Here is a 25,306-nt window from a genome sequence, read left to right as displayed (position 1 = left end):
TAATCTAAAAACAATTTGATAATAACAGAAAATTATCTGACGAAGTATTTTGAAAGAAAAGATGAGTTTTCAATTGGGTTCTGAAATGTTTATAAGAACAAGCACCTAGCAATAGCAATCGAAATTCTCTATCATGGGAAGCCGCTTGGAGTGCTAAAGTATGGTCAAGAAATTTCTTGCTTTTACAGCCTTGTACTGACGGAAAAGTAAACAGGCCGTGAGATCTTCTACTGTATTTATACGATGCTAGGGAAAATCTATTAGCCATGTAAAACGGAGCGGTACCATAAATAACTTTGTAACAGAAGCAATCCAGCTTAAACAAAACATGAGCCTCCATTGGAAGCCAGTGCAACTCACAATACAATGGAGTTACATGGTCATACTTTTTAAGACCATAGATCATTCTAACCGCTGAATTCTGAATCAGTGTGAGTCTAACCATGTCTGTCTTGGGAATTGTTAAGTATACGATATTGCAATAATCCAAAAGACTCAGTAACAAAGATTGTACCAAAAGTTTAAAAGCAGAAAACTCAAAATAAGGTCTAATGGTACGCAATTTCGATAACGTGTGATAACCCTTATGTACCACAGCATCTATCTGATTTTTCATGGTCAGATGCTGATCCAAAACGACTCCCAATATTTTAATTGTTGGTTGTATATAATGTAGAATTTATATTAATTGATGGCTCGTGAATGATCTTATTCGACGACACAACAAAAAACTTCATCTTATCAGGGTTAAGCTTGAGTTTGAAATCCTGCATCTAAGAATTCATCAATTTCAACACAGACTCAATTTTATGAGAAATATGGGATAGGACTGTACCACAAGGTATAACAATTGTGATATCGTCAGCCTAGCTGAACAGTTCTATACCCAGATTACTCAGGCTATAACCCAAGGAAGAGAGATATACATTAAATAATGTGGGAGAAAGTGGGGAACCCTGAGGTACACCACTCGGGTTTTTCCAGTTAAAGGAAAACTGATTGTTAAACTTAACCTGATAGTGTCTGGATTCCAAAAACCCTTTAAACCACAGGAGAACATTGCCCTATAGACCGAAAGCATCCAAACACTGCTGCTTCGGGAGCTGGAGGGAGGGAGAGAGATCTGTGGCTGCCTGCTGCTTTCGGAGAGGGAGAGAGGGGGGTTGTTTGGAAGTTGTCTGAGGAACGCAGGAGACATTTTTTTTTTTTGGCCGGCAATTTTTTTGTCAGTCGGTTGGTTAATTGAATGCCAATTAGCTGAGATTCTGCTGTACAAATGTCAGTTTGCCCTATTATAGGTAAGCAACTTTGCTGACCTCTAACCATAATAATAACAGAATAATAATAACAGTTTAGGACCGTGAAGGTCTATGCGGTTTACAATGATTAAAAAATGCTACAAATTGAGTAGAACTAACAAAGTTGAAAACTAGTGACTAAGTTCTAGAGATCAGTTATTGTGGGAAAGATTGTGCAAATCAGCTACCTAAGGACTTCAGGAACAGATGTGTTTTTAGGTGTCTCCTAAATTCCCCATAAGTATTAGCAAGCAAAAGTAATTGTTCCAGATCTTTACCCCCATAATACTGCCTGATAGGCTAACCAAGGGCTATTGCCTAAAATAAATTAGGAAAAGAATGTAAAATAGAGGTAAGAACCCAGCAGTGAAGAATAAAGGCTTTTGGCACCAGATCCCAGCACTGGCTCCCTCTAAGTCAGTGGTCTCAAACTCATACCCTTTGCAGGGCCACATTTTGTATTGGTGGGTTCTTGGAGGGCCGCAGAAAAAAAATAGTTAATGTCTTATTAAAGAAATGACAATTTTGCATGAGGTAAAACTCTATAGTTTATAAATCTTTCCTTTTGGCTAAGTCTTAATAATAATATTGTAATTTATAACTAAAGAGACATATGATCAAGAAACTGTTTTATTTTACTTTTGTGATTATGATAAACATACTGAGGGCCTCAAAATAGTATCTGGCGGGCCGCGAGTTTGAGACCACTGCTCTAAGTCCTAAAATATACACATAGTGGAAATTTTCCTGCATGTTGTCCATTCAGGAGTTTGAAAGAGTGCTTTATAAAATGACTCTCCAAGCATGGTAATCTCATTCAATATTTATTTATGTTGATCCAACATAATATCTGATAATGGGCAGGACGACAAACTTTACTTATTTATGTATTTGTCAGAAACTGTGCCAAGATGAGCATGTATGTGTAAAAGGATGAAGAAGGGGTAGAGGGACATGTTTGATCTTTAGATAGTAAAAGGTTCTGTGAGCTCACTGTATTATACTCTCCCCATGGATTAGTTGAGTAGCAGATTTTTAAATCAAATGAGGTTTAATGAGGCATGGGACAAGGAGCAGAGATAGTACATAAATTGGTATCATTTGTCATGCCTATATCTTCCTGCTATGATGAGAACTTGCTAGCTAGGACTGGGAAGCACAGTCTGAAAAGAAGTGACTACATTATTTGTGATATTTGACATTGGAGACGGCCCCTTTAACTGTTCTACAAGTTGGGGGGGGGGGGCAGTGCTGGGAGTTGGATGAGTGTGGGCAGGCTAAGATATCTACTGGGATATTGAAATCTCAGAGCGATCTTTACCCTGCATATTTTTAAAGGGACTTGCCATCCCAAGAGTACCAAGTAGCATTGGTGTGTAAGGTATGTAGGGAGGCTCAGAATTACCATAGTTGGGGGCAGTAAGTGAAACTGCCTGCATTGGTGCAAACTCTACAGGTTCTTGCATGCTTATGCTTTCTTGGTAGCACAGTAACTTTGTAACAGACAGCAGATAAAGACCAGCTTCGTTCATCTAGTCTACCAGCATGCTGGCTCGAGTCGGACTTGCCCCTCTATGCCTTTGTTTAGGATTGTTTGTGCTGCTCCATGCCAGTTTCTATTTTGAAATATGAAAGTTATTTGCTTTGATCTCATACTCTTGCTACAAAAGGGTCACTGCTTTTGTCCCTACCACCTCTATCAGGAGGATGTTCCAAGCATCCACCACCTTATCTATGAAAAGTATTTCCTCGTGTTTCTTTTAAGTTTATGTCCTTACAGCTTCATTTCATGTTCTCTAGTTATATAATGGGGACTGACTTAAAAATCTCAATCTGTATACTTTGGAGGAAAGGCGGGAGAGGGGAGATATGATAGAGACATTTAAATACCTATATAATATAAATGTACATAAGTCAAGTCTCTTTCATTTGAAAGGAAACTCTGCAATGAGAGGGCATAGGATGAAGTTAAGAGGCGATAGACTCAGGAGTAATTTAAAAAAATACTGTTATTACAGAAAGGGTGGTAGATGCATGGAACAGTCTCCCAGAGGAAGTGGTACAGACAGAGACTCTGTCTGAGCTCAAGAAAGTGAGGGATAGGCACGTGGGATCTCTTAGGGAGAGGAAGAGATAGTGGATGCTGCGGATGGGCAGACTGGATGGGCCATTTGGCCTTTATCTGCCATCATGTTTCTATAGCTTCCTCCATCTTGCAAAAGATTTGTTTGCTCATTTATATCTTTTAAGTATTTAAATGTTACCCCTGTCTCTCTCTAGGATATACATATTCAGAACTTTAATCTTCCTCTCACACTATTTTGGTTGCCTTCTGAACCACTTCAAGACTTTTTATATCCTTAGCAAAATATGGCTTCTAAAATTGAATGCAGCACCCCAAGTGATGCATCATCAACAACCTATACAGGGGCATTATCACTTCTTCTTTTAGATTGGTTAGATGTCTCTGTATGCAGCCTAGCATCTTTCTGGCTTTGGCCATGAATTTATCGTGCCACCTTGAGATCCTCAGTATAACTAGATAAGACTTCTCAGTATGTAAATAAGCAAAATATATATCTGACTTGTAAAGTAAGTAAAGTGTTCACATACACTCAGAATTGTGAAATTTGACCAAGAGCATTAGCTCTTATAGCCAAACCCACCACCCCATCACTGTGTATGACTTATTTTGAAAAAGAGCTTGAAAAGGACATACTGTTCGAGTGCTCAACTAATTTTCAATGGCAAAAGAAAGAAAGAAGTTCCCACTTAGCTTTCAACTGTGTCAGCAGGCCCCTCTCTTTTGCCATTGAAAATTAGTTGAGCACTTGAACAGTATGTCCTTTTCAAGCTCTTTTTTAAAATAAGTCATACACAGTGATGGGGCGGTGTGGCAGAGCCAGCACTAGAACCCGTGGTGCTGAGTCCTGGTTTTGTTTCTAAACACTCTGAATGCCACATTTCTTTTATCTCTCCCGATTCCTTCAAGGGCACCATGTGGCCTGCTCAGTTTTGACAGACAGTGTAGTACTTAAATTTTAGTACTTAAATTTTAACACCTTTTATGTACTCTGAATGACTGGTCTACTGTTTTTCTTGTCTTACTTTGGTATTCCCTTCCATAATATTTTGATCTGTGCTCAGCAAATGGGTGATATAAAGAATCTAATAAACAAACATTTTTTATTTGTCCTTAATTTACAGGGACCAGAGGATTTCTGCATATGTCTAACAGTCGCCCTTTGGTCCTGAAAAGAGTGGAGATAACTGGCATGTTTATACTTATATATGCTGTAGTCTACTTTAATTTCTTTCTTTCTAGAGTATAGACCCCCGACCCCTCCAAAAAACACTGGATATCATCGCTATCAGTTTTATTTGTACAAGCAGCCAGCCAATCAGAATATTTCTCTCACCGAGGAAGAAAGGGCAACCGGTGGTAAGATCATTCAAAGCTTTCCTTCTCTTTTCTTACGCTGGGAGGTTGTTCAAATGAATGAGAATATTATTCATTATTATTTAAAAATATATTTTCACCCCTTGTGCTCTTTAGCACAATCATTCGCCCTTAAATCTAAAAACTGATAGGCCAGAATTCTGTACAGGGGTTCAAGGAGGGTTTGGATAGGTTCCTGGAGGATAAGGGGATAGAGGGGTACAGATAGAACTTGAGGTAGGTTATAGAAGTGGTCAGAAACCACTTCACAGGTCGCGGACCTGATGGGCCGCCGCGGGAGCGGACCGCTGGGCGAGATGGACCTTTGGTCTGACCCAGTGGAGGCAACTTCTTATGTTCTTAACTGCCTTTCCTGCTAGGTATAATTTTAGAAGGTATTTTTTGCATGTAAAGCAAATGTGTTTTACACGCAGAAGAAGCTCTTATAAAAATACATAGCTGTATACATGTGTAAAAAGTAAACCCCCACACACTCTCTCTCTCTGCATGTGCATACCATATCTCTCCCCTTTCTCCTCCTCCCTATCTCTACCCTTTTTTCTTTTTTTTTCACTTCCTTCTCTCTGTAAGTCGCCTTGAGCCTGTATAGGTATGCACGACGCACAAACAGATTTCATTAAATACCACATCTACATCTTTATCAAAGCAGGAGTAAATTTGCACCTTAGCTTTTGTGCCCTGTCATGGCTGATTTAGGGATACAGTTCTATTAAATCATACTTATGTTGTCTTTATAAAATACTGTACTACACTAAGGGGCTCATAATCAAAACTTTAAAATGTCCAAAAAACAGCCTAAGTCAGCACTTGGAGGTCCTAATAGCGGGGACGTCCAAGTGCCGATGACCAAAACCAACTTTCTGGACATGCAGCAGCACTTCTAAGCTGCTGTGCATCCAGAGAGCAAAGGGGCATGTTGGGAGGTGTGTTATAAGTGGGAATCGGGAAGGCTTCATCCTGGACGTACCCCAGCCATAATCAAAGCTTTGCTAGAGGTGAAGTTAGACGCCGGCAGTTAGACCTGTTTGAGTTGAGTCTAAGTTCCACAAAGGTGCCCAAACTAACAAGAAGACCACTGGATGATTTAAGGCATGACCCTCCAACTTACTTCCCCAGTGGTCACGACCCTCTCCCACCACCTAAAGAGTGCCCCCCCCCCATAGGTTTCCCATCAGCTGATTGCGGCAGAAGGAATCCCCATCAACTGAGCCTGTTTTAGGTATTCCTGGCAGCTCAGCTGATGGGGATCCCCCCTGCCAGGATCAACTGAGCCACAGACCCCTACTCCCCTCCCCCTGATATCTCCCACATCCCCCCCACACATCCCGACATCACCATGATATCCTGTACCTCCCCCAACATCCCCTGACATCTCTGCCCTTCCCCCATCCCCCCAACATTCCTGACCCATATCCTTGTATCCCCTCCCCCTCATACCTTCAGAAGAGCAAATGGCAGGAGAGAAGCTCACTCCTTCCTGCTTATAGAGCCATGTGCTGCAAATGACAGGGCTTCACCCTCCCAATGCATCTTGGGATGCAGTGGGAGGGTGCCGAAAGCCCGTTATTCAAACTCAGATTCTCACCCGCTCACAAGTAGATTTGAGAATTATGAGCAGGGTAGTCCAAGAAAGCTGACTGAGTTCTACTGAAGCATCTATCCAGGTGTTCCAGCTAAAGTAGGCAAAGCAGGTAATTGAAAATGGAAGATGTAGCCATTATAGATATATAGCCAGAAAAGTTTTGTTTCATGTCGTTTCCCACGTCATTTCTATTATTGTTTATGTATTTGGGTTTTATTTTCAATAGGATGTCACAAGAGCAATTTTAAAAGCACACATCTTTCTCTATTTTCAAATTAGCATGCAGAATATGAAAATAGTTTGCACTATTGACAGTACACAGAAAAAAACAAAGGCCTGGATTCTCTATAGGGCACCGATATCGGTGGTTGTCTAAAAAATGGCTGCCAATCAGTGTATAAACTGTGTTCATATACTCATATTACTGTACGTATATCATTAAGTTAGTCTTGGGACAGAAAATAAGCTCTTGAAAGGCTCTGTTGGAATCCATGGATGGGAAGGGGAACATTGTACTCATTCACACAAGGCAGCAAAAAATGGTATTTGGTGTGCAACTAAAATTCAGAATCCATTTAAAATGTACAGCTAAAATGCCTTTCTGTGACCTTTTTCAAATACCTTTTTCACCTATCCCAAGCAGATCTTAAGACATCAGTTAATTTTTCTAAAACATGTATTTTATGTGATTTTAACTTACCTTTAGAGACCCTCAGAAGAATGAATAAATGATATAGCAATGATTGATATATTAACTGCTTTGGAATTTGCTTAAATTGTTAATTCTGCTACTCACAGAGCTGGACATTTGCTAGATTTAATTTTCTTGCCTGATAGCTTAGTAAAATTTATTCCAAAGTCTGAAAGATTAGTAGTGCCATGGTCAGATCATCCAGTAATTAAATGTAATGTTCTGGTTTAGGAACCAATTAAAATAATACAAGAGAAAAGAAAAAAGACAATAAGAGCTCATGTTGATTCCAAGATGTTTGTTCATAAATTGCTACCTTATTTGGAAGAATGATACTGAAGTTGTGAATATAGCTGTTGAATTAAAGAATAAGTCATTATCTTTAATATTAAATGAAGTGATTCCTCTACAGGAGGTTTTATTGCAGTCAAAAAGAAATACCAATCCTTTGATGTCTGAGGCTATTAAGAATCTTAGACAAGAATTATGACAACTAGAAAAGAGTTGGAAAAAATCTATGGATAGTGAATTGAGAGATTCATTTAATTTAATGAGTATAAGGAGAATGGAAGATTTGGTTCTTACTTTAATAATCTTTCTGATCGCAAGATCTGGTGTAGAGAGCCTCATTTACATTTTTCTGCCTCACCTCCCATCACTCTTGAGCTGTCCTGTAACTCTTCAGTTCGTATCAAAGCAGATGGTCAGCCCTAGAGAAGAAAACACAACAGGGAGAGTATAGGGAATCTCCCCGAGAAACAAGTATATACTGCTCATATCACAACATTTAACATGAAATAATCATGAAAGATTTAATCATTTACTGAGGTGGAATGAATGAGCCACCTACTTGAGTGCAACCTGCATTAACAGTCTTAGAGCTCTGAATAACACCCCTTGGTCTCTTCAAAATAGGACCGGGCCATGGTGCGACCCCACCTGGAATACTGCGTCCAGCACTAGTCACCATACTTGAAGAAGGACACGGTACTACTCGAAAGGGTCCAGAGAAGAGCGACTAAAATGGTTAAGGGGCTGGAGGAGCTGTCATACAGCGAGAGATTAGAGAAACTGGGCCTCTTCTCTGAGAAGGGACATGATTGAAACACTCAAGATAATGAAGGGAATAGACTTAGTAGGTAAAGACAGGTTGTTCACCCTCTCCAAGGTAGAGAGAACGAGAGGGCACTCTCTAAAGTTAAAATGGGGATAGATTCCGTACAAACGTAAGGAAGTTCTTTTTCACCCAGAGAGTGGTGGAAAACTGGAATGTTCTTCTGGAGGGTGTCGTAGGGGAAAACACCCTCCAGGGATTCAAGATAAAGAAGAGTTCCTGCTGAACTGGAGAGTACGCAGGTAGGGCTGGATTCGGTTGGGGCACTGGTCTTTGACCTAGGGGCCGCCGCGGGAGCGGACTGCTGGGCACGATGGACCACTGGTCTGACCCAGCAGCGGCAATTCTTATGTTCTTATGTTTCTAGTGTAACCAGCCCTAGGGTGCAGTGGTACAGCAACAGTCAACAGTGGGAAGGTGCAGCAGATTGTCTGGATTCGGCATGTCTGCCCATCTTTGGATGACAAGCTCTTTCCACTACTTAAAGATAAAATACATAAGTACAGTATAGTAAAGCACCTCTAGAGTTAAACAGCACTATATAAATAGAGATCTGTGAGGCAGAGTATAGTATGTGATAACTCCTTGGGAGCTGAGAATCTAGTCCAAGCGTGTTTGTACACACCTGCTGCTGTGAAGGAACACTGGCTACCTTTATACCTCTGATCTGTACAAAGCTAATAGTTGTTGATTTTGGCCAATGTGTCCTGGGATGAGCATGATTCATCCTCTTTGTCTATGGAGGCAAGGTAACAAACCTCTGCCTCCACAGAGAACTCTCAGCAAATGAACATGCTGCTACTAGTGGAGCCCACTTTAACCCAGGTAAAAGCTTTACAAAAGAATGGGGGAGTAAGTTAGTATGCAAGGAATTATGCTGAAAAAAAATAGAAACAAAGGCAAACATAGGTACCATACTTGGGAAGGAAAAATGAAATGCAAAATATAAAATGGAGACTCTCTAGCTGGACAATGCAAGTACAGACTTGCACAACAGGATTTGGTGGTTCCAGAAAATCATCAAAAGAACACACACCAGCAATGTAGCAGTGAAACAGAACACTTTGGAGGTTGTGGTATCCTTTACTGTACCAACAAAAAGATCAAATGACCCCCACACACATCAGCTTTTAGTGGATTTATGGATGACATGTCTGAGAAATGGGCTTTTGAGACCCTGAAAATTAATTCACAAATACATTGGTGTGTTTTTTAGTCTAGTAAAAGATATGACACCCTCCAAAATATCCTTCTAATGGTCCCATACATCATATAATCTACAAAGATTTCACTCTTCTCTAGAACCAATACAGTACTAGAAGTTTGCATTAGTGACTGGGAAAGCTTGAGAACAGTCAATAAAATCCCCAACACATCAGCAGGAAATATTTGAAGCTGAAAGCAAATAGCTTACCTAAACTTGTGGCCTACGTGATAGGGGACAATTTTCAAAATGCTAGTTAGTTGCAATCAGTGCAGGTGTTTTTAACATGCACATTTCCCTCAAATATACAAAGAAAAAATTATAGTATTTCTCTCTGAAAATTAGGAAGTACTAATTGTACATGTAGTCCTGGCTTCCACCCACTTGTCTTTGACACACGGTGGGCTCCAGTCAGCTCTTTGGGTTGGGGAGGACACCCGCCCGCCTGCATCAGGGCTCACAAAAAAAAAAAAAAAGATAACCACACGGTGTAATCTCCATCATCTAGATCCTACCACATCCTCCATTCCTTTGGTGTTGGACTACCTTTTGCATCTTTCCAATTCTGGGCTTAAAACCACTTCAGTCAGAGTTCACCTCAGTGCTATTAGTGCATAATATGCCCCTTTCAGCAGTAAACCTCTAGTTAAACATCTGCTAATTTCCTAGTTTATGAAAGGACTCTTGAACTCCAAACCTCCACTCAAACCGCCTCCAGTTGTTTGGAATCTGAATGTAGTTCTCACCGTTCTGATTAAGCCTCCATTTGAACCTTTTGTAACTACTCATCTTAAATACCTTAGAAAATAGTATCATATTGGTACAAACGTTGGGGGGAGAGATTTGCAGCTGCTGGTTTTATAATCATATTTTAAGTTTTATAATCTTGGGAGGTTTTTTTTTAGAATTTTACTTTTGTATTTTTATTTTCCTATTGATAATGAAGTTCCTTTCTTTTCTTTAGTACTACGTAAATCACTATGATGATATATCGAACAGCGGTCTATAAATACGAATAAACATACAAATAAACAAACTTCAAGTGCTGGTTTCTGACCCACCTTATATAGTTTTTCATCATGACAAGGTGGTTCTCCGAACTCAAACTAAATTCCTTCCAAAAGTAGTCACGGAGTTTCACGTTAAATCAATCCATTGTGCTATCTGTTTTCTTTCCAAAGCCTCATTCTCATCCTGGGGAAACGGCTCTTCATACCTTGGACTATAAATGTGCATTGGCTTACTACTCACAAAGGTCTAAGCCACCTCAACTGTTCATCTCTTTCGACCCTAACAGATTAGGAGTGCCTGTAACCAAACAAACTATTTCCACATGCTTAGCGGTCTGCATTTCTTTTTGCTATGTTCAGGCTGGGCTGCCACCAGTGGCGTACCAAGGGGGGGGCGGTCCGCCCCGGGTGCCAGCCCTGAGGGGGTGTTCCCGGCCTTGCCATTCAGTTCCCCCCCCACCCCCGAAGGACCGCTCGCCCCACTGACCTTCCTGCACCACCTGTGAAGCAGCCCGCAGCAGGATCGCGACGTCAGCGATCCCTGAGCTGCTTGGGCGCTGCTTCCTGCGCCGCGGTCCCGCCCCTCCTCTGACGTCAGAGGAGGGGCGGGACCGCGGCGCAGGAAGCAGCGCCTAAGCAGCGCAGGGATCGCTGACGTCGCGATACTGCTGCGGCTGCTTCATAGGTGGTGCGGGGAGGCCAGGGGTGCGAGCGGTCCTTCGGGGTGGGTCGGGGCATCAGGCCTTCAGGGTGGGGCGGGCGGGCAGGCAGGCAGGCTTTCAAGGGGAAGGGGGGTGACAGGCAGGCAGGCCTTCAAGGGGGGACAGGCCTTCAAGGGGGGAGACAGGCAGGCCTTCAAGGGAGGAAGCAGGCCTTCAAGGGGAGGGACAGGCCTTCGGGGGGTGCAGACCTTCAAGGGGTGCAGGCCTTCAAGGGGGAGGGACAGGCCTTCAAGGGGGGGGCAGGCAGGCCTTCAAGGGGGGGCAGGCAGGCCTTCAAGGGGGCAGGCAGGCCTTCAAGGGGGGGGACAGGCCTACAAGGGGGTGGGACATGCCTTCAAGGAGGGGTGCAGGCTTTCAGGGGGGGTGCAGGCCTTCGGGGGGGTGTAGGCCTTCGGGGGGGTGTGCAGACCTTCAAGGGGGAGGGACAGGCCTTCAAGGGGGGCAGGCAGGCCTTCAAGGGGGGGACAGGCCTTCGGGGGGTGCAGGCCTTCAGGGGGGTGCAGACTTTCAAGGGGGTGCAGGCCTTTGGGGGGTGCAGACCTTCAAAGGGGGGACAGGCCTTCAAGGGGGGACAGGCCTACAAGGGGGGGACAGGCTACAAGGGGGGGACAGGCCTTCGGGGGGTGCAGACCTTCAAGGGGATGCAGGTCTTCAAGGGGGTGACAGGCCTTCAAGGGGGTGACAGGCAGGCAGGCCTTCAAGGGGGGGACAGGCCTATAAGGGGGGTGACAGGCCTTCAAGGGGGGACAGACAGACCTTTAAGGGGGGACAGGCCTTTGGGGGGGACCCTGGTTTAGAAGTACACAGAGGGAAGGGGGTGTTCAAAGAGACGTGCATATGCCAAACTTTGGGGGGGGGAAAGAAATAATGGGTCTGAAAATAGAGGAGAGGGAGATAGATGATGGACCATGGGATTTAGGGAGGGAAGGAACAGAAAGTGAGAGAAATTGGACACAAGGGATAGTGTGGAGGAGGGATAGAGATACTGGATAGGAGGGTAATTGGGAAAAGAAAGGGAGAGATGGTGGACTCTGGGGTGGTGGGGAAGGAGGGAGAGATGCCGGATGAAAGGGTAGTTAAGAAAAGGTGGATCTGTGGAGGGAGATGAAAAAAAGGAAAGATACCAGACTTCCTGGGGAGGGAAGGGAAATGGAAAGGGAGGACAGAGTTGGCAGATGGATGGTTAGCACGCAGAAAGAAGAAAGAAGGAGACCCTGGCAAGCAAGTTATCAGAAGAAAACCAGAGCCTTGGACCAACAAGATTTGAAATATAACCAGACAACAAAAGGTAGAAAAATTAATTTTATTTTCTGTTTTGTGATTATAATATGTCAGATTTGAAATGTGTATCCTGCCAGAGCTGGTGTTGGACTGCAAACGTGAGCTAGGATTTAACAGAGAGAGGAAAAGTCCTTTTTGTTTCTTTATTTTATTTACACCACAGCGCCATTGTGGTTAGGAGAAGCCAAAGGGGGTGAAAAAGCTATAAAACCCACCAGGAGTTTTGAAAAAAATCACCCAACTGGGCAGGAAAATCGAATTGAAAAACCAATTCAATAGGCTGAATCGAATTGAAATTTTTTTTTCTGAATCTGGCAGCATTAGTTTGCGCTACTGTCTTAGACTTTAGGACCTGGGATTTGGGAGAGATGGCATCCTCAGTACTTTATAATGCAAGTGAAACGAGGATTTGGTCAGACTTTTGAAGGGTCTGCAGAAAAAAAATATTGTATAGGCCGGGGACATGAGACAGCAGGAAATGGGAACTTTTCTTCCTTCTATTTTTGTGAATGGAAAGGCTGAGGATGTCAGAGAGTTCAGTTAAAATATGTGCTTTATAAGAAAATATAATAATGTGTTTTATAAAGTTTATAGCATAGCTGGCCTACCCAGTGAGGTGTTCTTAGTGGTGGTGGTGGCAGCGTGTCAATGTGTTGAGAGGAAGAGGTGGTCTGGGAAATTCTGCTGAGCAAACTCCGGGCCCTTTTCCACCCCCCAGTTAGTCCACTCCACTCAACTGGTTCACACACTGAGTGGGTCTTTGGGTGTTGTTTTGGGATCTCTTCCAGTGGTTTATCAGTATCTCCTTCTGGTCCAAGGAAGGAAACTTTGTTATCCTTAGCATTGACCTACAGAATATGTTTGTAACAGCGCTGCTTGTGTGGCATTAGGCTATGTAGTGATCGAAAGAAAAAAACAGACCTTTGCACATTTTTGCACTATATGGTGGGTGTATGAGGAGATTCACATTTCCTGCACAGCTAAGTCCATGTGAAGTTACCTTGTGCTGTATTTGACATCTAGCAAGGTCTCTGTTTGAAAGGAAAGATCTAAACTTAAAAATGAAGTGGCCAGAAGTTATGGTAAAAGCAGATAGTGTAGCTGGTTTTAAGAAAGATTTGGACAAATTCCTGGAGGAAAAGTCCATAATCTGTTATTAAGACATGGGGGAAGTGTCTGCTTGCCCTGGATCGGTAGCATGGAATGTTGCTACTCTTTGGGTTTTGACCAGGTATTAGTGTCCTGGATTGGCTACCATGAGAATGGGCTACTGGGCATGATGGACCATTGGTCTGACCCAGTTAGGCTATTCTTATGTTATGTTCTCATCTGTAGGGGCCTTTGTTTTCACTTCTTATTTTAATGTATTTTTTTTTCTGGGAACTTATCAGTGTTTTTTATAATGGGAACAAAAATGGAAGAGAATTAATGTGTGTGGGATGAGGGGGTAACTAATTTCTTCAGCTAAATAATTCAATCCACTTCAAACAGACATAGGAGAACTCACGCACCATTCACACACCCTCCAACCAAAAACGTCAAAAGAAAAAAACTGTTCGACAACCTCCTAGCCATTCGAGCTGCAGCACTCGACCCCCAACTCTACAACCAATTGACATCGACCACAGACTTCAAAACCTTCAAAAAGAAATAAAAACCCTTCTATTCAAAAAACACATAAAACCGAACTAACACAATCAGAACTGTCCCAAGCATCACCTGCAACTACTTCATATGTACTTCTGATGTCCATGACAATTCAGACATAATTTATGTTATGTTATGTTATGTTTGGAATATAAGAAAATTTTCACTGCCTGTTTCTATTCTGACCATTTATTCCCTTTCATGGTCATTACAAAAAATATTTTTTTACATGGGGGGGTGTCAAAAAATGATGGGCCCCGGGTGCCACATACCCTAGGTACGCCACTGGCTGCCACTCAAGGGACGTGTTACGGCACACAAAGTTCAAGCTATGGCAGCTTCGGTAGCCTTTTTCTGTTCTACTTCTATTGAGGATATTTGCAAAGCAACTACTTGGTCTTCAATTCACACCTTTACATCTCACTACTGTCTGGAAACCTATTCCAGATAAGATGGTAGGTTCAGGCAAGCAGTGCTACAGAATTTATTTCTGTCTTGAAGGCCAACTCTCCATACATTCCTTTACAATAAAGCTAAGGAGTCCAGCATGTGAGAATATGCTGCCTGCTTGTCCATTAAAAAGTGTTATCCAGGGACAGCAGCCAGATATTCTCACATCCCTCCCACCTCCCCTGGTTGGCTTCTTAGATTGCTTATGGAACTAAGGAGCTACGAGCCAATGTCAGGCGGGAAGACACTCGCGTATGTGCGGTGCGTGCAGTCTTGAAGCTCTGCTAAAGCTTAAAGTGACAGTACACTATAGCACTATCCATACTGGGCTCCATGGATGATGTCACCCACGTGAGAATATCTGCCTGCTGTCCCTGGACAACACCTGTTACGCTAAGTAACTGTGCTATTTCCTTAGATTATTCCTGAGTCATCTCTTAACTTCAACCTATGCCTTCCCACTCTGGAGTTTCCTTTCAATTAAAAGAGATTCACCTTATCTTTATTTATGCCACATAGGTATTTAAACATCACTATAATATCTCTCCTCTCCTGCTTTTCCTCCAAAGTATACATATTGAGATATTTAAGTCTGTCCCCATATGCCTTATGATGTAGAACACTGGCCATTTTAGTAGCCTTCCTCTGGACTGACTCCATTCTGTTTATATCTTTTTGAAGGTTTGGTCTTTAGAATTGTACACAATATTCTAAATGAGGTCTCACCAGAGTCTTATACAGGGACATCAATACCTCCTTTTTCCTACTATCATAGCTCTCCCTGTGCAACCTAGCTTCCTTCTAGCTTTTGCCATCACTTTTTCAACCTTTTGGCCACATTAAGATCGTCACATACAATCACACCCAAGCCTCGCTCTTCTATTGTGCCCATAAGCTCTTCACCCCCTAAACTGTACCGTTCTGTCAGGTTTTTGCAGCCCAAATGCATGACCTTGCATTTCTTAGCATTAAATTATAGCTGCCATATTTCAGACCATTCTTCAAGCTTCGCTAAGTCCCTTCTCATGTTATCCATACCATCAGGGTTGTCTACTTTATTGCAAATTTTGGTATCATCCACAAAGAGGTTAATCTTACCAGAAAACCTTTCAGCAATATCACTTTCAAAAATTTTAAAAAGTACAGGCCCAAAAACCTTGACACACACTACTGGTAACACCCCTTTCTTCAGAGCAATCTCCATTGACCTCTGTCATCTTCCACTCAACCAGTTCCTGACCCAATCCGTCACTTTGGAGCCTATACCAAGGGAACTCAGTTTATAGAGTCACTCCTAGTTAATGTGCATTTTCACGTGCATGTTCTTTAAAGTCAAGTATGCACCTACTTGACTTTATAAAATATTAGTATAGGTACGAAAGAGTGTGCGAACATGTTGGCATTAACCCTTACACAAGCTGCATGGTTAGCATAACTCATAGTACATTCTTTATGTACTTGTGTATGTAAATTAAGCGCTTTTATAATCTACTCCCAGACTCTACCCAATGTATACCCACAGTGAAAATACATTCCATGAAACATACATGCGTTTTTTTATACTAGTTAGGTTATTGGCACACATAAATAGCATGCATGTAAATGATTAAAATATTGGCATTTGCTCATATTCTTAAATTCTAAAACTAGGCGGTTCCTTATAAAATTAGCTTTACAAAGCCATGGTAGCAATTATTGGTGCAGCAACTATGACAAATCCCATAGGAATTGAATGGGCTGCGTCTCACTTGTCACATGGGAATTGCTATAGCAGCTTTGTAAAAGGGGCTCTTAATTTGTGTATTTCATATATCCACTCATGCTCCACCCAAACTCTGCCACCAAATATGCCTACACATATGCTTTCTTGTCACCATTTGTCCTAATCCTTGGTGTAATTTTAAAAGAGGCCTATTATATGTACAAAATCCTCTATAAAATTACCCCTAAATGTCCTTGTTGCCATTTTGTAGGTCTTTTGAACGGAGATTTTTGAAGGCTAGCAAAATGGTACAATCTTTGGCTATCATTTAATACTAAAATATAATGACACCCACCTACCACTACTAGAATCCCATTAATCTTTGAAGAAAAATATCATAGGAAACATATCCCACCAATTGAGGGTGGCAGATAAATGACCTTTTAAAACTTTCCTGTGTACACTGCGATTTCTGAACAAGTTTCAGTTTTAGAATGAATGGCAATATGTTGTCCTAGAATAAAACTGTAATTGGATGAAAAGTACCACCAGAGAGCTTAAGTAAAGTCTAAATGGAAAGAGTAAATGTGCTTGGAAGGTAGGCATGTTCAGAGATGAATTCTGGAATCTTTCAAACCTTACATTAGCAAATGGGAAGAAGAACAGAGGCTGAGGGAAGCTCCAATTCATTCCTCAATCCCAGGAATGTATTCAGCTTCAGGAAGCTTGAAAAGCTGACCCAGCTGAAGTTCAGTACAGCTTGTTTCCATCAGCAACTGCAATGAGAGCTCTAGGCCAATTTGCAATTCCAGGTCTTGCTTGCAACCCTGGAACTGGCTGAAAAGCTAGCTCAACTCTAGGGTCAAGTCCCTACCAGGTGGTCACCACTGAACAGGTGAACCAAACGGGAATACCTGTTTTGGGGAATTCCTTTGAAGCAAGGGAAAATGAGAGGAAATTGGAGTTACTGGTCAGTGAGAGAGAAGGTTCGGACAGAACAATGGAAGTTTGGGTTGATGGGATATGTTGTAACTAATGTGCATTAAGAGAATAACACACAAATATTTGCTTCCATGAAGACCCCCTGTAGACTTCCCTGAAGCCCTCCAAAGATCTCTCCCATAGGTCCCACTGCATTCCACTGAAGACCCCACCACCACCAGCATCAGGTTCAAAATTGTACCAGAGACCCCCTAGTATTAGACTTGTGGTACAGACCCCCTAGACCTTCAGAAATTGACTGAGTTAGGTCTTTAGGAGGTCTGTGGCAATCTAGGGTTGCTTATGGGGGATAGGGAGTCTTCGAGGGAGCCTATAAACTATTTGGGGATTAGGGTCTTCAGCAAGAGTCTTTTTTTGGTGTTTACATTTTCTTTTTTAGAATCTGCTCACAGTAGGTTACTTGTACATAACCAATATTTCAAACAACCTTATTCCATAATTGATCTGTAACCAGATCATAATGATCATTCTGCCTCAGTTATTCCTTCCTGCCTCCCCAAAACCCCAACCAGTAAACCCTTCCTTGGACCTCTCCTTGTACTATACAAACTATTTTTCTATTTATTTTTTAAAACTTACATTCCACTTATTTTATCTCCCCTATATGCTAGAAAAAAAGCTCCAGGTTCTCTCAGGCTTGAGTTATTTTCTACATCATATACATGGAATGTAGTTTCCTTACAGGTGCTTCCTTTTCCATATGTTCCTGTAGAGCAGAGGCATAATCATGGGGGTGGGGGTGGGGCCTATGAGAGCCTGCCCCGCCCCAATTATGGGCTCAGGTCCCCTTTAAAATTATGGCACCAATTGCATGGCTGGCAAGGGTTACCATATGGCTCCAGAAAAAGGAGGATGGATTGAGACATCTGGGTTTTACTTCCATTCCTTTCAATGGAAGTAAAACCCGGATGTCTCAATCCATCCTTCTTTTTCTGGAGCCCTATGGTAACCCTAGCAAGGATGTCCAAGCCCTGCCTGCCAAATAAGTTCTCTGCCGGAACTGCACCTATACTGCTGAAGCAGCAAGGAAGTCAAAAGGGTGCTCCAGCTGATGGTGCAGGCACTTCCATGCATGCTCAGTTTATGCATAGAACTGAAGATGTGCAGAAGTGCTGGTGTGAGAAACTGGAGCACTCTGCTAGCTTTCTTGCCACTTCAAAAGTTTACGGGCGCAGCTGAGGCAGAGGATCTTTTCCACAAGTGGGGTTTGAGCATCCCAACCAGCAAAGGTATGATGCAGGGGAAAAACTGACAGGAAATACTTGCCCTCCTTGTCCACCTCTGGGCCTCCCAAAAATGAGTTCTGGATATGCCATCCTGTAGACCTGTAGGCAGCAGTGGCTACAAGTCTTACAAAATGCTCTCCACCTGCCTCCAAGTTTGGAGAAGCTCAGTTCAATAGCCAGACTATGGGAAGGTGGTTCAGCATCCAGAACTTCTGCCACATATCAGAGTAGCCTAATGCTTAGTGCAGTAACCAGAGAACCTAGGGAATGGGCTTTGATTCCCACTGCAGCTCCTTGTGACTCTAGATAAGTCACTTGACTCTCCACTGCCCTGGTTATAAGGCACCTGTATATAATATGTAAACTGCTTTGATTGTAACTACAGATAGATGGCATATCAAATCCCATTCTCTTTCCTATCCCTCTTGCCAGAATCCATGGATTGTGGAATTTGAAGTACCAATGTCCTTAAAAAAGTGTCTAAAAAATAGATCCATTTCCAAATACAATAGGTCTCCTTGCAGGTGTCTCCAAAGATGTATGTATCTTGGGTATAGATATATTGTGGCTTATGAGAATATGGTACTGAAAGATATCACCACTTTAGAGAATAAAGGGGGGGAAAAAATCCATCACAATTTAAATAAACAAGAAAAGATTGCTATTGAATCACTTAAAAAATATTCAAGCATTATTATCAAACCTGCTGATAAAAGTGGAGTAGTGGTTATGGATACTAGTCATTCTAGCAATACTCACTAAGCATACTCATCTATCTTATCCAAAAGTCTTAAAACATAATCTTAGATTTCATCATCCTATCTTACCTTGCACTCCTGTGGGCGGTCATGTTAGATTTTTAATTGTGAAATTTAGGCTCATTTATGGGCTCCTTTTACTAAGACGCGTTAGGGCATTAACACGCGGAATAGCGCGTGCTGAATTGTCACGTGCACTAGACGCTAATGCCAGCACTGAGCTGGCGTTAGTTCTAGCTGCTTAGCGCTGGTTTAGCATGCGCTAAAATGCTGCGTACGCTAAAAACGCTGACACAGCTTAGTAAAAGGAGCCCTATATCTTTAAATCTAAACTAAACTAAACCTTAAGTTTATATACCGCATCATCTCCACGGAAGTAGAGCTCGGCACGGTTTACAAGAACTTAAAAAGGAGAAAGGGTAGGAAAAGGTTTACATAAGTTTATAAATCGAGTGGAAAAGTAAGGGAAAAAAGAAATTACAAGTTAGAGAAGAGCCAGGTTTTTAGTTCATACAGGATCTTTCATGCGTTACCACAACCAGGAGTTTCATGTGTTACATGCTGTGGTAACGCATGAAAAATGTTTTTACATTTTGTTTTTATTCATGTAGTTTCTAGTAATACAGCCAAGCATTAGCTTGTAAGGAAAAAGAGAATACTTAAGCAATAATTAACGGGGAAAAAAATGAGATTAAATAGGGGCTCTTCATCGGGCAGTGAGACTTGGGGTGATTGTGTCTGATGATCTTAAGGTGGCTAAACAGGTAGAAAAGGCAACAGTCAAAACCAGGAGGATGCTAGGGTGCATAAGGGGAGGAATGGCCAGTGGGAAAAAGGAGGTGATAGTGCCGTTGTATAAGTCTTTGGTGAAGACCCATTTGGAATACTGTGTGCAATTCTGGAGACCGTTCCTTCTAAAAGATATAAATAGGATGGAGTCAGGTCAGAGGGCTGCTGCAAAATTGGTTAGTGGTCTTTGTCATAAAGCGTATGGGGACTTTGAGGAGAGGGAGGGGAAAGGCAGGAGAGGGATATGAAAGAGACGTTTAAATATCTCCATGGCATTAATGTATAGGAAGTGAGTCATTTTGAAATGAAGGAAAACTCTGTAATGAGAGAGCATAGGATGAAGTTAAGAAATAATAGACTCAGGAGTAATCTAAGGAAATACTTTTTTATAGAAAGCGTGGTAGATGCATGGAATAGTCTCCTAGTAGAGGTGGTAGACACAAAGACTGTCAGAATTCAAGAAAGTGTGGGACAGGTATGTGGGATCTCTTAGGGAGAGGAGTTTAAGATATCATGTCTAGTATATAAGGCTTTAAATGGTAATGCTCCAAAACAATTAAAATCTGTTTAATGCGGTAGAGGTTTCTACTACAACTCGGGACGCTATATGCTCTAACACTCATAGGAATTCTATGAGTGTCAGAGCAGCAGTGGAGCATTTAACACTTCAGGCCGTGGTAGAAAACTCTATCATGGTTTAGTACAGGGATGTCAAAGTCCCTCCTCGAGGGCCGCAATCCAGTCGGGTTTTCAGGATTTCCTCAATGAATATGCTTGAGATCTATTAGCATACAATGAAAGCAGTGCATGCAAATCGATCTCATGCATATTCATTGGGGAAATCCTGAAAACCCGACTGGATTGCGGCCCTCGAGGAGGGACTTTGATACCCATGGCTTAGTAAAAAGGTGGGGGGGGGGGTTATTACTAGTACTAAGATCTTAAATTTAATATGAAATCATAGCAATTGCCAATGATATTTTATAAAAAATGGAGTGATGTGATCATATTTACGCAAGTTTCCTTAAACTTTAATAGCTGCGTTCTGGAGTGTCTGCAGGTATTTGATATTAATGGAAGGTAACCCTGAATAAAGAACATTCCCTAGGTATTGTATTATTATTTCAGATCCATCATTATGTGCTGCCAGTTACTTGTAGAACAACAGGATCAGTGATGTAGCAAGGGAGGATTGGTCCTGGGGCAGCATCCTCCCCCCCTCCCTGCAATGAGGGATCTCTTAGCTGCATCCCCCACCCCCACCCTACCCCCTTCCTGGTACCTCTCAATCACATGAACAGGAAGTTAGAACAGAGAGAGGGCTCAGGGCCAGCGTGAGCAGTGGGTAGGTGTCCCTTCCCACTGCCGTGAAGAAGAGAAGGATTTAAGAGTTTTCAAGTTTATCTGAGACTAATCCGGAAATTCTTTGAAAGAACACAATTCCAGCTTATAGTACAATCCCTAATCCTAGGACTGTTGGACTACTGCAACATCCTCTTCCTCCCATGCCCTGCTACTATGACCAGACAACTACAAACAATCCAAAATACAACTTTGAGACTTATCTACTCATTGAGTAAACATGACCATATCACAGAAGCTTATATCAACTCTCATTGGCTACTAATCCAAGAAAGAATACAATTTAAATTCTACTGCATGTTATTTAAAACCCTAAATGGAGACAACCCATCCTACCTGAACAACCGCCTCATCCAAGCATCCACAACCAGACATAGAAAAACGCACTCCCCATTCATACCTCCTCCGATCAAAGAAGTAAAACGATCAAAACTACACGACGGCCTCCTAGCCACTCAAGCCGCAAGACTGGACAACCAGATCTCCAACCTTCTGATGACCACCCCAGACTACAAGACATTCAGAAAAGAAATAAAAACTATACTTTTCAAGAAATTCCTGAAGCAGCCCTAACTTCACGTACTCTTAATAACTCAAAATTAGACAAATGACCTACTCTTTACTTCATTAATAATGACAATTTGTGCTTCCATTGTTCCCCCTTTTAAATCTTCTGTAAGCCGCTTTACTCTTAACAACCCAAGAAAAGTCAAAAGATCTACTATTTACCTCTCTAATAAGTCAATCGTTCTCCCATTGTAACCCCCGTTTATTAATCTTTTGTAAGCCGCCTTGAACCGCAAGGTAATGGCGGAATAGAAATCCCTAATGTAATGTAATGTAATTTATAATTTGATATACCGACCATCACAAGTATCTGGTCAGTTTACAATAATAAAAAGTAAAAAATTATTTAAAATGTTAAAATTATATAAAATAAATAAAATATAAAGTAGGGAGATTAAAATCAAAACAAAGACTATTACAGTGGGTATGGGACAAAGGGAAAGGGGGGAAGGGAAATTTTAATTACATTGTATAAATGAAAATAAAGGAAGGGAAGAAGGGAATGATAAAACAGGAAAAAGGGTTTTTTGGGAGCTCAATTAGTACTTACTATGCCACTGAACAGGATACTTTAATGAGTGCATGCTGTCAATTGTGTGGTTTTCTTAGAGAAGCTACATTGGCAGCTCACTTTCCCCTGATGATTGTGGGTCATGGTTGTGGCTATCGGAACACTTTTGATGGGGCATTGTATGGGCATCTCTACAGGTCTTTCTATTTTTCTGCCTTGGCTGACATGAGAGACACCAATTTGGTGGTTCCATTACAGGTATGGATCTTGTACCTGCTGTGCAGGTCAAGCTGGGACCTTCAGATGGCCCAGAACCTTATTCTCATGGTACTCTCGTGGGTCCTTGCTGCTCTGTCTTGTCCTAATTTCCTCACTCTACTTCACATAGGGCTTCTTTTACAAAGCAGTATTAGCGGCTGCTGCTGTGGTAATTGCTCCGACCCCCATAGGGATTTAGTGGGCATCAGAGTGTATGTGGCTTTGTAAAAAGGGGGAGGTGGGAATAGTCTGTAAGCAGTTCAGATATTCATATGTGATGGGTGGGATCGCAAATCCCTAATAAATCTGGAAGCTTCAATCTGTAAAAGGTGACGGTGAAAGCTAGAAGGATGCTAGGTTGCATAGGGAGAGGCATAGCCAGTAGGAAAAAGGAAGTATTGATGCCCCTGTATAAGTCTCGGTTCATAGTCAAAAGCGCGCGCCGACAAAGGCGCGCCAAGACAACTGAGCGCAAGGTGGAAGCCCGCGCCAAAGAAAAACAGTGTTTTAAGGGGCTCCGATGGGGTTGTTGGTGGGGAAACCCCCCCCACACACACACACTTTACTGAAAACAGATCGTGCCAGCGTTGTGGGGGGTTTGGGGGGTTGTAACCCCCCTCATTATACTGTAAATTTAACTTTTTCCCTGTTTTTTAGGGAAAAAGTGAAGTTTTCAGTATAATGTGGGGGGTTACAACCCCCAAACCCCCCCCAATGCCGGCGCGATCTGTATTCAGTAAAGTGTGTGGGGGGTTCCCCACCAACAACCCCATCGGAGCCCCTTAAAACACTGTTTTTCTTCGGCACGGGCTTCCGCCTTACGCTCAGTTGTCTCAGCGCACCTTTGTCGGTGCGCGCTTTTGACCTGTCACTATAAGTCTCTGGTGAGACCTCATTTAGAATACTGTGTACAATTCTGGAGGCCGCACCTTCAAAAAAATATGAAAAGGATGGAGTCGATCCAGAGGAAGGCTACTAAAATGGTGTGTGGTCTTCGTGATAAGGCGTATGGAGACAGACTTAAAGATCTCAATCTGTATACTTTGGAGGAAAGGCGGGAGAGGGCAGATATGATAGAGACATTTAAATACCTATGTAATATAAATGTGCATGAGTCGAGTCTCTTTCATTTGAAAGGAAACTCTGCAATGAGAGGGCATAGGATGACGTTAAGAGGTGATAGGCTCCGGAGTAATCTAAAGAAATAGTTTTTATAGAAAGGGTGGAAGATGCGTGGAACAGTCTCCCGGTAGAGGTGGTGGAGATAGAGACTGTGTCTGAATTCAAGAGGGCCTGGGATAGGCACGTGGGATCTCTCGGAGAGATAAAGAGATAATGGATACTGTGGATGGGCAAGTTTCAAGTTTAATCTTTATTTGATGAATCGCTTATAACAATATCTAAGCGATGTACAGTATAAAAACCATCAGAATGTGGTAATACATTTAGTTTACAAAAGTCAATTAAGAGACAGACAATGTTGGACAAACAGGAAGGGGTGGGAATGAAGGGGGAAAGTTACAATTTTGTTTTATGTTAGAAATTGACATCAAAAGGAAAGCACATTGGGTAGTAATGGGTTAAGATGATATAAGAAGAATGTGAAAACCTAAAATGTTATGTATTATGAATCGAATGCGTCTTGAAATAGATATGTTTTTAAAATTTTCTTAAACGTGACGAGGTCTGTTTCGTTTTTAATATAATTAGGAAGGGAGTTCCACAATGTAGGGGCTTTCACAGAAAACATATCATTTCGTCTTGTGCCTATGATTCTTAGCGAAGGGATTGAGAGCAATTGTAATGAAGAGGATCTTAAAGAACGAGAGGATTTGTATGGGACAATCATTTTTGCAATATATTGGGGTTCGTTGAAGCTCAACGTTTTGTAAACCAAAAATAAAATTTTAAAGGACTAGATGGGCCATGTGGCCTTTATCTGCCATCATGTTTCTATATTCTTTCAGCCTGCACAACTTTTCTGGCTGTTAACCAACCATTGTCTTATGCACTTAGTGCTGCTACTGCTGTTGAATAGGGAGGAATTTAAAATACGTTTGCACTGATTATTGATCGGGGAAAAAGTCTATCACCTTCCTTTTCTTATTTTAAAATTTCTTGCATATGTTCTTTATTGGCTCAGGCCTGTTTTGTCGCTCTCAGTAGTGTGATATTTTCCTTTATATAATATTTGCTTTTGCCTATATGCATCATGTCCCATTTCTGTATAAGTGTTATAAACTTGATTATTGTTCTGCCATTAAAATTGCAAAACAATAAAAAATTTAATTATTTTTAAAGAGAAGACTTCAATTGCGCTGTATTTAATATTTCCTGTATTGCTTTATTCTCCATTACAACCTTTTCTAGTTTTATGACTTTGCAGTGTATCAGTAACAGAGTTCCCTTACATCACAAACCTCAGGTAACCTCGACTGTGAAGGGGTTCTCTGAATTGAGTGAGTAAGCAATAGAAATGCTTAAGATTACACATGCTTACACTGCTTCCTCATAAAGATATACCCTGACAGCTGCTGGACAAGTGAGCTAAATATTCCATTACAACTTCCTCCAAATAATCAAAATCTGCCACTCATGGAAAATGCAGAGCATACAGTAGTGTGGGGACTTCTCACTGATGCAAATTAGAAAAACCACAGATATTAGCCTTT

The 25,306-nt window shown here is 41.8% G+C and overlaps 1 protein-coding gene across 3 annotated transcripts in view; it reads left to right on the top strand.

Moving 5' to 3' along the window:
• Positions 1 to 25,306, top strand: part of PEBP4 (phosphatidylethanolamine binding protein 4) — a 511,150-nt gene that overhangs the window by 460,083 nt on the left and 25,761 nt on the right. For 2 of the 3 annotated variants that reach the window (XM_033947611.1, XM_033947610.1), the window contains exon 6: positions 4,624 to 4,740. The exons of the other annotated variant lie outside the window; for it this stretch is intronic. In XM_033947611.1, coding sequence (XP_033803502.1) covers positions 4,624 to 4,740 — 117 coding nt within the window. The remainder of the gene's footprint in view (positions 1 to 4,623; positions 4,741 to 25,306) is intronic. 3 annotated transcript variants of the gene reach the window in all.

The sequence above is a fragment of the Geotrypetes seraphini genome, chromosome 6, assembly GCF_902459505.1.
Source record: "Geotrypetes seraphini chromosome 6, aGeoSer1.1, whole genome shotgun sequence".
NCBI classification, from domain to species: Eukaryota; Metazoa; Chordata; class Amphibia; order Gymnophiona; family Dermophiidae; genus Geotrypetes; species Geotrypetes seraphini.
Note: the sequence above shows the minus strand (reverse complement) of the source record. Positions and strands in the feature narration are given on the sequence as shown.